We start from the raw sequence: 14,128 nt of genomic DNA on the forward strand, positions 1-14,128 counted from the left end.
ATTCTATGCCTCTTGATTTGGGGGACCTTGTCAAATGCCTTCCTAAATTCCACGTGCACCACATCGACTGCATTTACCTTCATAAATAGCTTCTGTTAATTCCTCAAAAATCTCAACTAGGCTCATGGGGCATGACCTAACCCTCACAAAACCATGAGAAATCTGTGCACAGAAACAGATTTACAGCGTGGAGACAGGCCATTTGGCCCAAGCCTATGCTGGCCAAATCATATACACAAGCCAGTCCCATTTTCCTGCATTTGACCCATCTCTCTGAACCTTTCCTATCCATGTGTCAAAATATTTTTTGGACATCACAAATGTCCCTGCTTTGACTACTTTCTCCGGAAGTTTAACCCATATATCCTCCACTCTGTGTGTAAAGGTGGTGTCCTTCCGGTTCCTTTTAAATCTTTCCACTGTCACCTTAAATCTATGCACTAAAATTTTAGACTCCACAACCCTGGGGAAAAGATTGATTATTTAGCTTACCCATGATCTTCATGACTTTATTACTTAACCTCCTTCAATATGAAGTATCGCTCCAGAGAGAAAAATACCAATCTATCTGGCCTCTTCTTATCAATTCAATCCCAGCAGTCTTGTCATCATTCTTGCAAATCTTTTCTTCATTCTTTCCAGCTTATTGACTGGGTGATCAGAACTGATCACAATTCTGTCTATTGTCCTGTCAACATCTTGTAAACACGGCATCCTAGCTACTGTGCTAAATGCCCTGACCGAATAAGTACAAAATACCTTCTTCACCACACCTGTATCACCACTTTCATGCACTTGTTCAAATCCAAGTTCTTAGCCCACTTTCCCAGTTCATCAACATTCATTTGCAAGGTCAGATAACCTTCTTCACTATGGCTGGAATTTTTTTCCATGGCAAACGTAGTAAAACTGCTAGCTATATTATCATCCAAGTTATTAATATAGTTAACAAACAACAGTAGACCCAGCACTGAATCCTGTAGCACACCACCAATTAGAAATCCAAATTGAATAATCATCCTCTACTCCCACCAACTGACTCCTACCATCAAGCCAATTCTGTATCCAATAGGCGAGCCCATTTTGTTTCCCCAATCTGATGTTCTGGATCAACCTACAATGAGGGTCTTGTCAAACCTTTGTTCAGTCCAGATAATCAATGTCTGCTATTCTGCTCTCATTTATCTTCTTGGTCACCTCTTCAAAAAATAAAAAAAATTGTGAAACAATTTCCCAAATACAATGCCACATCAATGAACCCGAATCAGCCATTGATCAGCAGTAGATTGTATCGTTCAGAATCCCCTCTTGCAGTTTACCCACAATTGGCATCAAGCTCATTAGCCTGAAGTTCCCTGGGTTGACATTGCAGACTTTCTCACCACATTACTTGCCTCCAGTCTTCTAGGAATTCACCTGTGCCTAACAATGACACAAATATCTTCGCTAGGTCTCCTGTAATGTATTCCCTTGCTTCCCAATAACATCCCAGGTTACTTTTTTTCATGCCCAAAATATTTCTACCCTTATGAGTTTTATTACCTCCAGCACCTCTCCTCCTGCAATGTAAACTCTTAATTCGTGTCATTCAGGATTCCTTAATCTTGCCATCTTTATGCCACACATTCAGAGGAACATGCTATCCTTGAACTCTTCCTCTTTTAAAAGCATCCACCTGCAAGATGTCCCTTTGTGATAGTACAGAATGTACCACCAATATGTATATGTACACAAGTACAGATGGTAGTGTAGGATGATTGTGATTGGCTGAGATTATAGCCCCACCTACTGGCAGGTCTTAAAGCTCCTAGCCAGACCAGGTCATTCTGGACTGGTCGTCCTACTTGTGATATGCTCCAGTCTTTTAGTTCATAAAAGCCTTGGTTTGGATCAACAAGTCTTTGGTTCTTTCGACGTGCATTACACCCTTTATCTGCAAACAGCCTCTTCCAATCAACTTTCTAATGCCATCAAAATTAGCCTTAGGACTAATTTGTGGACCAGTCCTATCTTCTTCCATCTATTTTAAAACAAATGGAGCAAAAACTCTGACTCCAAACTGCTCCTCTCCGGACACCTCAGTTACTGATCCTGCTTAGCTTCTCATCATGAGGTCCAATAATAAGTATTATTTGAGAAAACTTTCTGTGGTAAACCACTGTATGTATGTTTGTCTGGGCACACCCATTGGCTGACTGTGCCTGTGGCTCCTCCCACAGGCTCCAGAATGTTCCACAGCCCCCTGCCCAGGGCAGAACAGTCGAGCAGCATGGGTTTTGTTCCAAAACTAATAAAAGATTTTCAGTTCATTTGACTTCAGTCTTTAGGAGTTATTGATGGTGCATCAATTTTATAAGCTTTAGTTTTATAATGGAACAGATGCTGAAGCCAGAGAAGTTGGAAATAAATCACTTGAGGTATCTGCCAACTTTGAACTCTGGTTGCACTGTTGAAGAATACCTGCAGACATCTTCAGCAACTGTGTGGTCGGAGGCCAACAAATTACAGGTACTGCTCTCCTGAGTCGGCACCCTGGTGCACCAATGATCAGGGACATCGTGTTGTATCAGGAGGCCATGGACATTCTAAGGGGCCAGTACCTACAAAAAATTAACAAAGTTTAGCCAGGCATCTCCTGGTGACCAGAAAGCAGCGACCCAGAGAATCAAACACTGAGTTCCTCCAGGCCCTGTGAACCCTTGGAAGGGCCTGTGAATTGGCCATGACAGTTGCAGTGTACACAGAGGACCTAATCAGGGATGCTTCTGCTGCAGGAATCAGGCCAAATTACATCTGCCAAAGATTATTGGAGCAGGAGGAGCTCAGTCTGCGGAGAGCAGTTGAGCTGGCAGGTTCGCTGGAAATGGCCCTCCAGAACATGAAGACCTACTCAACTGACAATGCAGCTGCCTCTTGATTTCCCCTCACCCCCGCTAACAATATGACCGTGGCACCAGTACCTTGTGAACACCTTCAATCACCAATGCCAGGTCAGTTAGCGACCCAACCACAGCCGCTGTACTCCGGGAGCAGCCGAAGGTCTATTTCTGCGGGCTGGACAAGCACCCAAGGAAAGGTTGCCTAGCAAAAGACACTGTCTACTCCAGCTGTGGGAAGAAGGGACACTATGCTAAGATGTGTAGATCTAAACCCCTTATCGTGGGGGCTGTCATTACCAAGTAATAGCAGCGCCACATGTGGGCCGTCATTTTCAACTGTCATCTTCCAAATCAGCACATGACCTCTCCACCAAAGCAACAAGCAACTCTTTGACGTACAAAGACAAAACATACAAATAATACTCAGAAACCGTAAATGTCCTAAAACATAGATAATAGTGGAGTAATAGGGAAATGTTTTAGTAGTTCAACAGTCATTCAGCAGTCTTACTGCCTGCAGGAAGATGTTCCTCAGCCTAGTATCTGGCAGATTCTTTTGTATCTCTTTCCCAATGGAAGTAGATCTAAAATACGGGATGGTGGGGTTCCTTACAGATTCTGAGAGCACTCTTTAAACAATAAACCATGTAAAACCACATCAATGGGGGTGGGGGGGGGGGGAAAGGAGGGAGGAAGTGAGACCTCAGTGATCCTCTCTGTTGCTATTATGGTCCTGTGGATTGACGTCTGATGCTTTACAGCAACTGTACCACACTGTGATGCAGCTTTCAATAGAGCTCCTATAAAAAGTTGGCAGAGTGGTGGATGGTCGCCTTGTCCGTCTCAGCCTTTAAGAAAGTGCAGTCTCTCTTGTGCCTTCCTGACAAATGAGAAGATATTATGGATTCAGGATAGGACAATTGTCAAGTGGACTCCAAGGAACTCAGTGCTCAAGAATTCATCCACGACCCAGTTATGAATGTGTAATGGAGGGTGGTCGTTCCTGGTCCTCCCGAAGTCCATGATTGTCTCCTTCATTTTGTCCATGCTGAGACTCGGGTTGTTATTCTCACGCCATATCATGAGATTTTTCACCTCTCCTCCGTATTGTGACTGTTTGCAGGTAAACACTGGAGTATTTTGTGTATTTTTTTTTATTATTACATGACAATAAAAGGAACCTTGAACATTGGATTTGATTCCAAAGGTCCTGGTTCTTCCCCACTGTCAAAAATCCTGCCATTAACCATGTACTCTACCTTCAAGTTTGACCTTCCAAAATGCATCACTTGACACCCATCTGGATTGAACTCCATGTTCCACTTTTCCACCCAACTCTACATTCTGTTGTAACCAATCCATGACAACCATCTACACACTCCACAATATCTCCAACCTTCATGTAATTTCAAACAACTTCTTCATCTAGGTCATTTTGAAAAAGAAAAATCACAAAGAACAGATGTCCCAGAACAGATCCCTCCAGAACTCCACAAGTCACTGATCTCCATAGATAATAGATGCAGGAGTAGGCCATTTGGCCCTTCAAGCCAACACCACCATTCATTATGATCATGGCTGATCATCTACTCAGTACTCCAAAAAGAATACATTCCATCTACTACTGCCCTCTTCAGTCAAGCGAATTCTGAATCTACACAGCTAAGGTTCCATGGATCCCATGTCTCATGACTTTCTGAATTAGTCTACCATGGAGGACCACATCAAATACCTTCCTAACATGTATTTGCACCACATCTGCTGCCCTACCTTCATCAATTTCTTTTGTTGCTTCCTAAAAAGATTCAAGTTCGTGAGGCACAATATTCCCCAAACAAAGCACAGTGGCGATATGGTAGCATCGCGGTTAGCACAATGCCGTTAGCACCAGCAATCAGGACCAGGGTGCAAATCTTGTGCTATTTGTAAGAAGTTTGCACGTTCTCCCCAAGTCTGCACAAGTTTCTTCTAGATGCTCCCCACTGTTCAAAATGTATCAAGGGTGCTGTTGGCCGAAAGGGCCTGTAACCATGCCGTAGGTCTAAAAAAGAGCCATGCTAACTATCCCCAAGTAGACTATGTTTCTCTAAATTTTCGCAAGTCCTGTCCCAAGAATCCTCTCCAATTATTTTCCCACTACCAATGCAAGGCTCACTGGTCTATAATTCCCAGGATACTCCCATATAACCATATTATAAGCCTTCTCCAATCCCTCTCCTATGGTCAGGGAGGATGCAAAGATTATTGCCAGATATTCAGCAATCCCTTCTCTCCTTTCCTGTAGTAACCTGGGATATATCTGGTCTGGACTAGGAACCTATATATCAGAATGTTTTTAAGAAAATCCAGCACTCCTTCTTTCTTAACCTTAATATGCTCATGCACACAAGGTTATTCTAAAGTGAGCTCGCATTAACCAAGCTTCCTCTCTGTGGTGAACACTGAAGCAAAACATTCATTTAGAACCTCTCCAACCTCAAGACATACATTGCTGCCTTTATCCTTAAACAGCCTTACCTTCATACTGGTCATCCTTTGCTTCATGTATGCACAGAACGCCTTAGGATTTTCCTTAAAAATTCCATTTAATCTCCCTCCGCTGCTGAACAATTAAATTCTCAGGTGGCCTCCTTTACTTGGGATCACTTTTATTTTTGCTCAAATGTTGCACATTTGAAACTTTGAAGTGTCCATGGCGCTCGTGTAAAAGACTTCTCAGGTTTTAAAAAGCTCATTCAAAGATTAAAACTCAAATTTTAGAGAATAAGAGTACAATAACATTTAGAGTACATCAAAATTAGTGATTAAATATTTGAAACTTATAATATGCTGTATCCAGGAGAGTCAGTGATTTATTGCAAATCTGTCTGCCAAATAGGGAATAGTAGACATATCCCAAGTATATGATAGCCTAATAATAATGAAAACTTTCCTTCAAACTGCTTTAAAATGTAACCTACAATTAGTAATCACTTTCGAATTTGCAAGAACAGCTCCATCTACCACTATCAGAGAAGGGTACGGAGGTTCCAGCTCATAGTGGTGGCCACTTAATTGATACAATTTGAAAACGGACAATTTCTTAACAAACACTTGTAAAAAAAAAAATCTTTAAAAATGTGACATCAATCAATATCTATAAAAAGCCATGACTGTGACATATCCACAATGCGTTGGACAAACCAAGACAATAGAACTATATTAATTGGGCTACAACAAAACCATCTAATTAAGATCAAGGTTTTAAACTGACTATTTTGCCACTAAAACAACAAATGTATTTGTGGTCACATTTATTTTTTTCACATTGTTTGTGGACCTGAAGAATCACCCCCCACAATTAAGATATGCTCCCATTTTCATGCCAAAGTCCATAGCAACATTGTCCACACCCACAATATTGAAATGGACCATGAAATTGTAACTACTGAAATAGTATTTGATAACAAGTTTATTGTCGCTGCAGCTGAACAGGCACTTTGTGAAATCAAAACAAACCGAAACAACCACATAGCTGTCACGCAGGTTTTTTTTTTCAAGTCACTTGTTGTTACTTTTGTACTTCAAAGAATATTAAAAACTCCATGTAACTGGACCTTGGGATGATTTCTCCACCCGATCTCCCATGTATCGGACTGTGATGAATAAAGACCCACTGCATCTACATTTCTTGTGTTATGACTATGAACCAACCACACAACTAACACTGAAGCAGAAGAATTGTTTTAACCATTAAGAAGCAACTAGTCTTAGAGAACTGTAAAAAAAAAGGTACCGGTCGCCTGTAAAAGCATTCCAAGTGGAATATGGAATCAGTGAACAAATGAATCATAATTTAAAAAGGAACCGGCAGTGTGATTTCATACCTCATTAGCACCTGAAGTGGCATATCCAGTAAAAAAAAACTGTAGTAATAACTTTAGAGCTTGAACAAAGACATCAAAATAAAAATGTAAATTCTGCAAATCTGAAACAAAAGCAGAATGTGCTAGAAATATTCAAGTAAGGCAACATCCATAGACGGTAGAACAAATTTAATATTTCAGGTTGGAGGTTTTGTTTTGACCTGAAAAATCAACTCTATGGTTCTACCTGCACAGAGACTGCACACCAGCTGTTTCCACCATTTTCCGCTCCAACTTTGTAAAATTGACCAGTTTTAAAGCATATGCAGTTTTTGGTTGTTTTTTTTTTATAAATATTTTGCTCTGAAATGAAGGGAAATTTTAGCTCTCCATCTCACTGGCTGACAGTTTAAAGACATGACCTCTCAAGATCTGCATTCAAAGGGAGACCTTGAATGCAGATATGTTAGTTGTTGGTTTCCGGCAGAATTCGTTACATTCATTGAAAAATAAAGTGCAACCAGAAAAGATTTACAAGTGAGACCAGACGTGATTGGACTGGTTAATGAACTCCATCCAATTCTAGCTTCTAATCCCCTCCAACCTCAGTTTTCTGTTGCCTCCAATTTACCACCCTACCCCTACCTTAAGCAGTTTAGTCCTGTTCTACCATTCTTTCCTTTGTCCAATCTTTTTGATCTTTCCCCACTCCTTCAAGCCTTTAACACTCATCTCAGTCTTTCAGTTCTCCTCCCCTGATATTTAATCAGCCCTCCTTATTCTGATCTGCCTCACTTCAAATTTCAAACTTCTTTCTAGGTTTTCCAAATAAACTATTTGCACTCAATCCTCACAAATCTAACCTTCATTGGCCCTACTCTTATCTGGAGTCTTGACCACCATAGTATTTTGTCACCCTTCCTCTTCTCCACTTATTATCTAACTCCACCAAATCAATTAGGCTTGTCAAGGAAAAGGCACTGTAATCGAGTAAAATTGCAAATTAAACTCGATAGAGAATGGAAACATTTTTCCAGGATTTTGAATAGAAACATTTTACCTTCGCAAAAAAGAAGACAAGACTTCATATTTATTTATTTATTTAAATGGTGTACAAAAGGTTGCACACTTGTGTTTGTGATTTCCTTCATCAGCTAAGGCATTCCAATGTGGCACCCGTATCTTACTCAAATCAGTGGTTGTAACGCTGTAGGTGAACAAAAGAATCTCCCACAAAAGAATCTCCCACTAAGAGAACATTTTGTAATCCTGGATCTCTCAAAATAAATTCAACATGGATAAGTACTAGTTTACCTCTGATATACATTTAGCTCAGGACTTGGAGTCCCAAGAATTTACCGTATTTGACAGCACACAAGACCCCCTTTTATTTTGCAAAAAAAAGTCTCATAAACCACCCAGGGTCCTATAGGCGAATGGGACATTTTGGTTTCACCATTTGGGGCACCAAAATACAAAGCACTCAAACTACTCACCCAACTTCAAGAAGCCCACAGAAGTGCGGGGGCTGTGCAGGAAATGGGCCCACAGCTTCATGGACCACCTTCCCCGGGTGGCACTTGATTTCCAGAGCCACCGCCACTGCTCACTTCCCCTGTGAGGCCGACCACGGCAGCCCCTGCTAGCAGTGCAAGGGCCATGTCTGGAGTACACGCCGATGGTACGATCGATCACTTGCTTTGAAGTGAGTGCTGGACCTTGAAGATCAGGCTCCAAACTGAGCCTTTGTTTAACAAGCATGAATTGAATGAGATGCAGGGTGGGTGGCAGTGAGTGAGCAGCCACCCCTCGTTTCCCCCCTCCCCCCCCCCCCACCCCAGCACCTCATTCAATTCGGGAGGGGGAAGCAGCGGCCTGTGACAGGCAGGAGGACCTGTTGCTCATGTGCAAGGAGGCTTCAGTGTCTTGGCCATGCAAGGCTGGAGGATTTTCATCAAGGTGAGTGAAGGCACACACACATGCGTTATCTACAAGGGGCCTTGCAGGAGGAACCCATTTGCCAATTTACCAGGTACCTGTAAATACACTAAACCACTAAAATTTCCCACTAAAAATGGGGAGGTGGGGGGGGGGGGGTTCTACATGCCGTCAAATATGACAAGTCCCACTCATAAACTTTCATTTATCTTCAAAACATTTTCAACACTGGCTAGAAACCTGGAGCACATTTTGAGGCCAACAGCACTTACCTTTAGTAATTCTCAGTGTGGACACAGAAGAAAATCTTGTGAGTTTATTCACAACAAAGCCTTGGGCATAATTGCAGCATTTAAGGTTTACAATATTGAAAAAATTTCACAACATTCAAAAATAAAAATCATTAAAATCTTCAAGTATGTTGGAAAAATTTAGCACAACAAATTCCAAACATGTGTTTAAGGAATTTTTAAACAAGGCTTTGAAAGATTAAAAAAAGTCATGTTAATAAGATGAGAATGTCTTTTTAACTTGATAATCCATTATCCAGGTCTTTTTCAAGCCATTCTCTTTCATTACAATCAATGGCAAAATCTCTCTTCAGACCTGGCGTAGGATTTTTGTTGAGTAACCCCTTTAAATAGTAGGAATTATTCTAAGTTTTCATTGAATTTTATGTTGAGTTCAGTATCAAAAACGGCCTCATTGCAAATTAAGAGCAGCAAGTTCTGCATGTCTACTCCAATCTTTGATTTACTACAGAAATTACCTTGTTACATTCTATGGATGGTATATCAATGCAAATCTCCAATTACAAGCGTAAAACAGCAAAACAAAGAACTAATTGCTGTTCAGTGATGAACTCTAAGATAAAGCTGGTTAAGATACAGCTTCCCTTGATTTGTGTTACAAATGGATAAAGGTCTGAAGGTCTCATCTCTTTAAAGGGCACGTTCAGGTAAAGTGAGTGTTCAAACAGAAGAGGACACAAACTGTTTGAAAACAGAATCAGCAAAATAAGAATAAAAAATTGCAAATGCACCACCTTATTCAGACGCAATCAAGCTGGCATGGAGCATTTGCTGCCCATTCTGTGATACTCTGAGGTGGTTTTATTGAGTTTTCTTGTAAAATGCTGGCAAAGTGTCTTGATGCAACTCAACAGCTTCCTAAATAAATATCATGGTAAATTTTACTGAGAACAGCCATTTCTTTATTGATTTTTATTTGGCACACAATTCTAATTACTAAGCTGTTACACTAGATCTTGATGCACCATTTTATTTGGTCTGGATTCCATAACCACAACAGATGGAAAAGAGAGAAGGGGATGTCCATCCTGCTTCAGAAATAATTACCATTATCACCAATACTATATGAAGTGAAGCACAAAATTCTGTGGAAACCATGGTTGAAGTAAAAACACAAAATACTGGAGAAACTCAACAGGTTAGTGACCTTTATGTAGCAAAGGACGTTTCAGGCTTGAGCATACTTTGAAGAAGGGCTCAAGTCCAAAATATCTCTGACTTTGCAACATAAAAGACACTGACCTGCTAAGTTTCTCCAGCAATTTGTGTTTTTACCAGTATTACATGTACTGCCAATGGCAACCACATACGATATACCAGTATAATGAACACATGCAAATATGACCTATGATTCAATTAACAATTTGGTCATTCATGACATTCATCTTGAAAATAAATGTAATCAGTACAACAGTTCTTTTTTTTTTTAAAAAGGTCATTTTATGACACAAAAATATTGAATTATTTTGAGAAGTTGGGTTGAAGGATTTAGAAAAATGTGGCTCACAACAGCCTAAAAGAAAACAATCTTTAATAATTTCAACATAATTTTTAAGTGATGGATGAATATAGAAGAGTGTATTTTACTGACATCATTTGATAGCACATCTCAGATTTTAAATGCAACTTTTTCCAATTTAAAATGATGTTGCCCATCATTTTAAATGTCTTCTTTCTTAAAACATTCTTAAAATTAATTACGTTAACTTCCAAATTAGTTAAAACATCATTGATTCCATTCCTTATTCAAATATACCTGGGCAGCTCAAAATGAGCATTTCACATGATGAAATAGTTTTTTTTAAATCTGTTTTTAAAATCACTCAACATATAAATATTAATTTCAATTCTGAATATCATTTTGATATTTACATAATATTTTCATTTTACAAGAATTTCATTACAAGAATTATGGAATTTCAGGAAAAGGAGTAAAACATTTTCTAGTGATATTTTATATATATTCTTCTGCAGAAGATTCCTACAAAATAATATTTACTAGTTTCACATCAAAAAATTGTATAAAAATAACTGTTTATCATTTTGAACAATTGAATAGTTACAGGTGTATTTGTAATTGGTTTCAAATAATATACATTTGGAATCATAAATAAATCCTCAATCTATAAGCATTTAAGTTATTTTCCAAAGTGGGCATTGCTCATTTAGTAAATATTGAATTGATATATTTTGATGAAATATACAATAGACTGGCAAAACAACCAGTGTACAATTATAAAAACTACATTTTATAATCCAGACAAAAATGCAATTTATGATTAATGGTTGGATAATTTACCACAGCACAATAGTAAATGTGAAGTCAACAGTAATGGAATTGATGGGAGAGTCTCCACTGGCTGGAGTCATGTTGCAAACAGAGGAACATTGGTTGTTAGATATTCATTATCTTGTCCTAAGAAACTGCTAATCATATTCAGGTGCTACATCAGCAACATTCTTTCCATCATTAGGTCACATGTGGAGAATTTGTTGCTAACTACACACTGTTTAATTCAATTCACAACTCTTCAGAAAATGAGATACCTCTGCTGCTATGTAGCAATCCTCGTTAAATATTCAGACCTGTATCTTCCACTTCAGGAATCATATGAAGGAGGAGGAGGCCAATCCTGCCCATCAAGCTCGCTATTCAATGGAATGTCTTAAATATATTGACCAAGGCCGCATCCACTGATTCAATGGGCAATGAATTCCACAGATTCACCATGCTCTAGGAAAAGCAGTTCATCCTCATCTCGGTCCTAAATCTACTACCCTTGAAATAATGATACGCTTCAAGTTTATATGGATTCCCCTGATGTTAGATAAACGCTTTGGCCTTTCTTTTGTCATGAGAGTTGCAATGCCCACTTAGATACTTTGGACTTGTAAAGCCAATTCTCTCTTGACAAGTGTCTGATCTTTTGTGCTTTGTGTATTTTTTTATTTAATTGATGTAAAGCACTTAGGAGCAATATTAATTGCATTTAAAATGTACTATAAATAAAATATTCTATTCAATTCCTGCATATTGAGGCTATGTCCTCTAGTTTTGGTCTCCCCACCAACAGAAACAAATTACCTCCCTCTATGCTATAAATGTCTTTCATAATACTATACATTTCTACAAGATCCCCACTCATTCTTCCAAATTTCAGCGAATACAGTCCCAGACGACTCAATCACTCCTCTTCAGCTAACCACTTTATCCCTGAAATCAACCTGCTGAACCTACTCTGCATGACCTCCAAAGCCTTCCTTTGGAGATCAGTAATGCACACAGTATTCCAAAAGTGGTCTCACCAGTACCTTGTACAATTGCAGCATAACCTCCCTGCTCTTAAATTCAATCCCTCTGGCAAAGAAGGCCAATATTCCATTTGCCTTCTTGATGCCCTTCTGCATCTGTAAACCATCGCTTGCTATTTAAATAATATTCTAATCAGTTGAGACACACAAATAGCAGAGACCAACATTTTCCAACCAAAGAATCTAATTCAGTCACATAATCAACATCCTGACATTTAAACACTGATTAGGAACTGCAGCAACAAGAAGTTGGGCACCCTACACAAAAGATTCATATCCTGACTCCCCAAGTCTTTCCACCATTTGCAAATCTAATAATACTTAAAAAACCAAACCTTCAACTTCCATCATCGAGAAAGATTAGAGCAAATATGGTTGGGGGGGGGGGGGTGGAAACACTTGTCACTTGACATCAACCTTTACATCCAACAACAATGTGAAAGTACATTCACTTGAAGACCAAAATGTTTCTAAATAGCAAATCCTGGCCAGTTAGGAAAGGGCTAGTTATGCAATGTTATGTATCTCTAAAGGTCGCTGAGCAGGTTGATAGGATATTTAAGAAGGTCAATGGGATGTTGGGTTTCATTCGTTGGAGGAACGAGTTCAAGAGTTAAGAGATCATGATGCAACTCTACAAATCTCTCATTAGACTATTGTGTTCAGTTCTGGTCTCCTCCTTACAGGAATGATGTAGAAGCTATGGGGAGGGTGCAGAGGAGATTGACCAGGACGTTGCGGGAACTGGAAAACAAGTCTTCCGAGGCAAGGTGAGCAGAGCTGGGACTTCTCCAATGCGAAAAAGGATGAGAGGAGACTTGATAGAGGTTTAACAGGATTCTGAGAGGCAGCGCCTTTTGCCCAGAGCGGGAATAGCAAACCCCAGAGGACATCTGTACCAAGTGAAGGGAGAAAAGTTCTGGGGAGTCGTCAGGGGTAAATTCCTTTACACAGAGAGTTGTGAGCACCTTGAAGGCCTTGCCAGGGGTGGTGGTGGAGATTGGGACCACAGAAGCCTTGAAGAGACACAGGGTTGAAAGCAAAATAGAGGTAGGAAGAGTTCAGTGCTTTTTTGGGTAGGAATAGATAGGTCGGCACAATCGCGAGGGGCGAATGCAGTTGATAGTAAGGTTGTGAGGGTTACCTAGCGAATAATACATGCAGTGGATCCCGAGCTTTCTTGTGTGTGTGTGATAGCAACTTAAAACGAGGAGGAAGATGGTTGCAAGGGCACAGCCTTGCTCCGAGGAGCCGGAGGGATGCTCGCTCTCCTACCTGGGGCAATGCAGAGTTGAGCTGGCGCTGCAGAGAGTCCCGGTCGTAGATCACGTCCTGGAGCTTGCCCTGGGCCAGGGCCAGGCTCTCCTGGGTCTCCCGGAGGGTGTCGAGCAGCCGGTCGCGCTCGTCCAGCATGTTCACCATGAGCTGCTCGAAATTGGAGTCCTCCGAGCTGCTCTGGGAGCCCCTCTGGCTCAGCGTGTCCTCGCTGATGGTGGGCATCACCTCGCACATCATCGTCGCCCGCGCCTCTCAGGCCACAGGGGGGGAACCCCAAATAATGTTTAAAAACCACCGAATAATGCAAAGAAAACTGCAACTCAAGCCCGTCCGGTGCTTCAAGGGGAAACGCCAGCCACTGCTCCCGACATTTACCACCCTGACACCTCCTCCCTCTCCCCTCTACTTTAGTTCCCCAGCTGGATCATGCAGAGGAACCTCGTCCCCTCCCCTCCCTCCCTTCCTTCTCTCTGCCGACACCCTTCATGCAATTAAACCGGATGACAACCCAGCCGAACGGTTCGATCTCAAGCCGTCCGCTTCCCCGCCCCGCCCGTCGCCGTCT

The 14,128-nt window shown here is 40.7% G+C and overlaps 1 protein-coding gene across 1 annotated transcript in view; it reads right to left on the bottom strand.

Annotated features, from left to right (window-relative positions):
* ppfia2 (PTPRF interacting protein alpha 2) overlaps positions 1-13,800 on the bottom strand; it is a 203,094-nt gene extending 189,294 nt beyond the window's left edge. The window contains exon 1 of the mRNA XM_069904026.1: positions 13,561-13,800. Within this exon, the coding sequence (XP_069760127.1) occupies positions 13,561-13,800 (240 nt within the window). The remainder of the gene's footprint in view (positions 1-13,560) is intronic.
* Positions 13,801-14,128: the final 328 nt, after the last annotated feature.

This window comes from Narcine bancroftii, chromosome 11 (genome assembly GCF_036971445.1).
Source record: "Narcine bancroftii isolate sNarBan1 chromosome 11, sNarBan1.hap1, whole genome shotgun sequence".
In the NCBI taxonomy this organism is placed as follows: Eukaryota; Metazoa; Chordata; class Chondrichthyes; order Torpediniformes; family Narcinidae; genus Narcine; species Narcine bancroftii.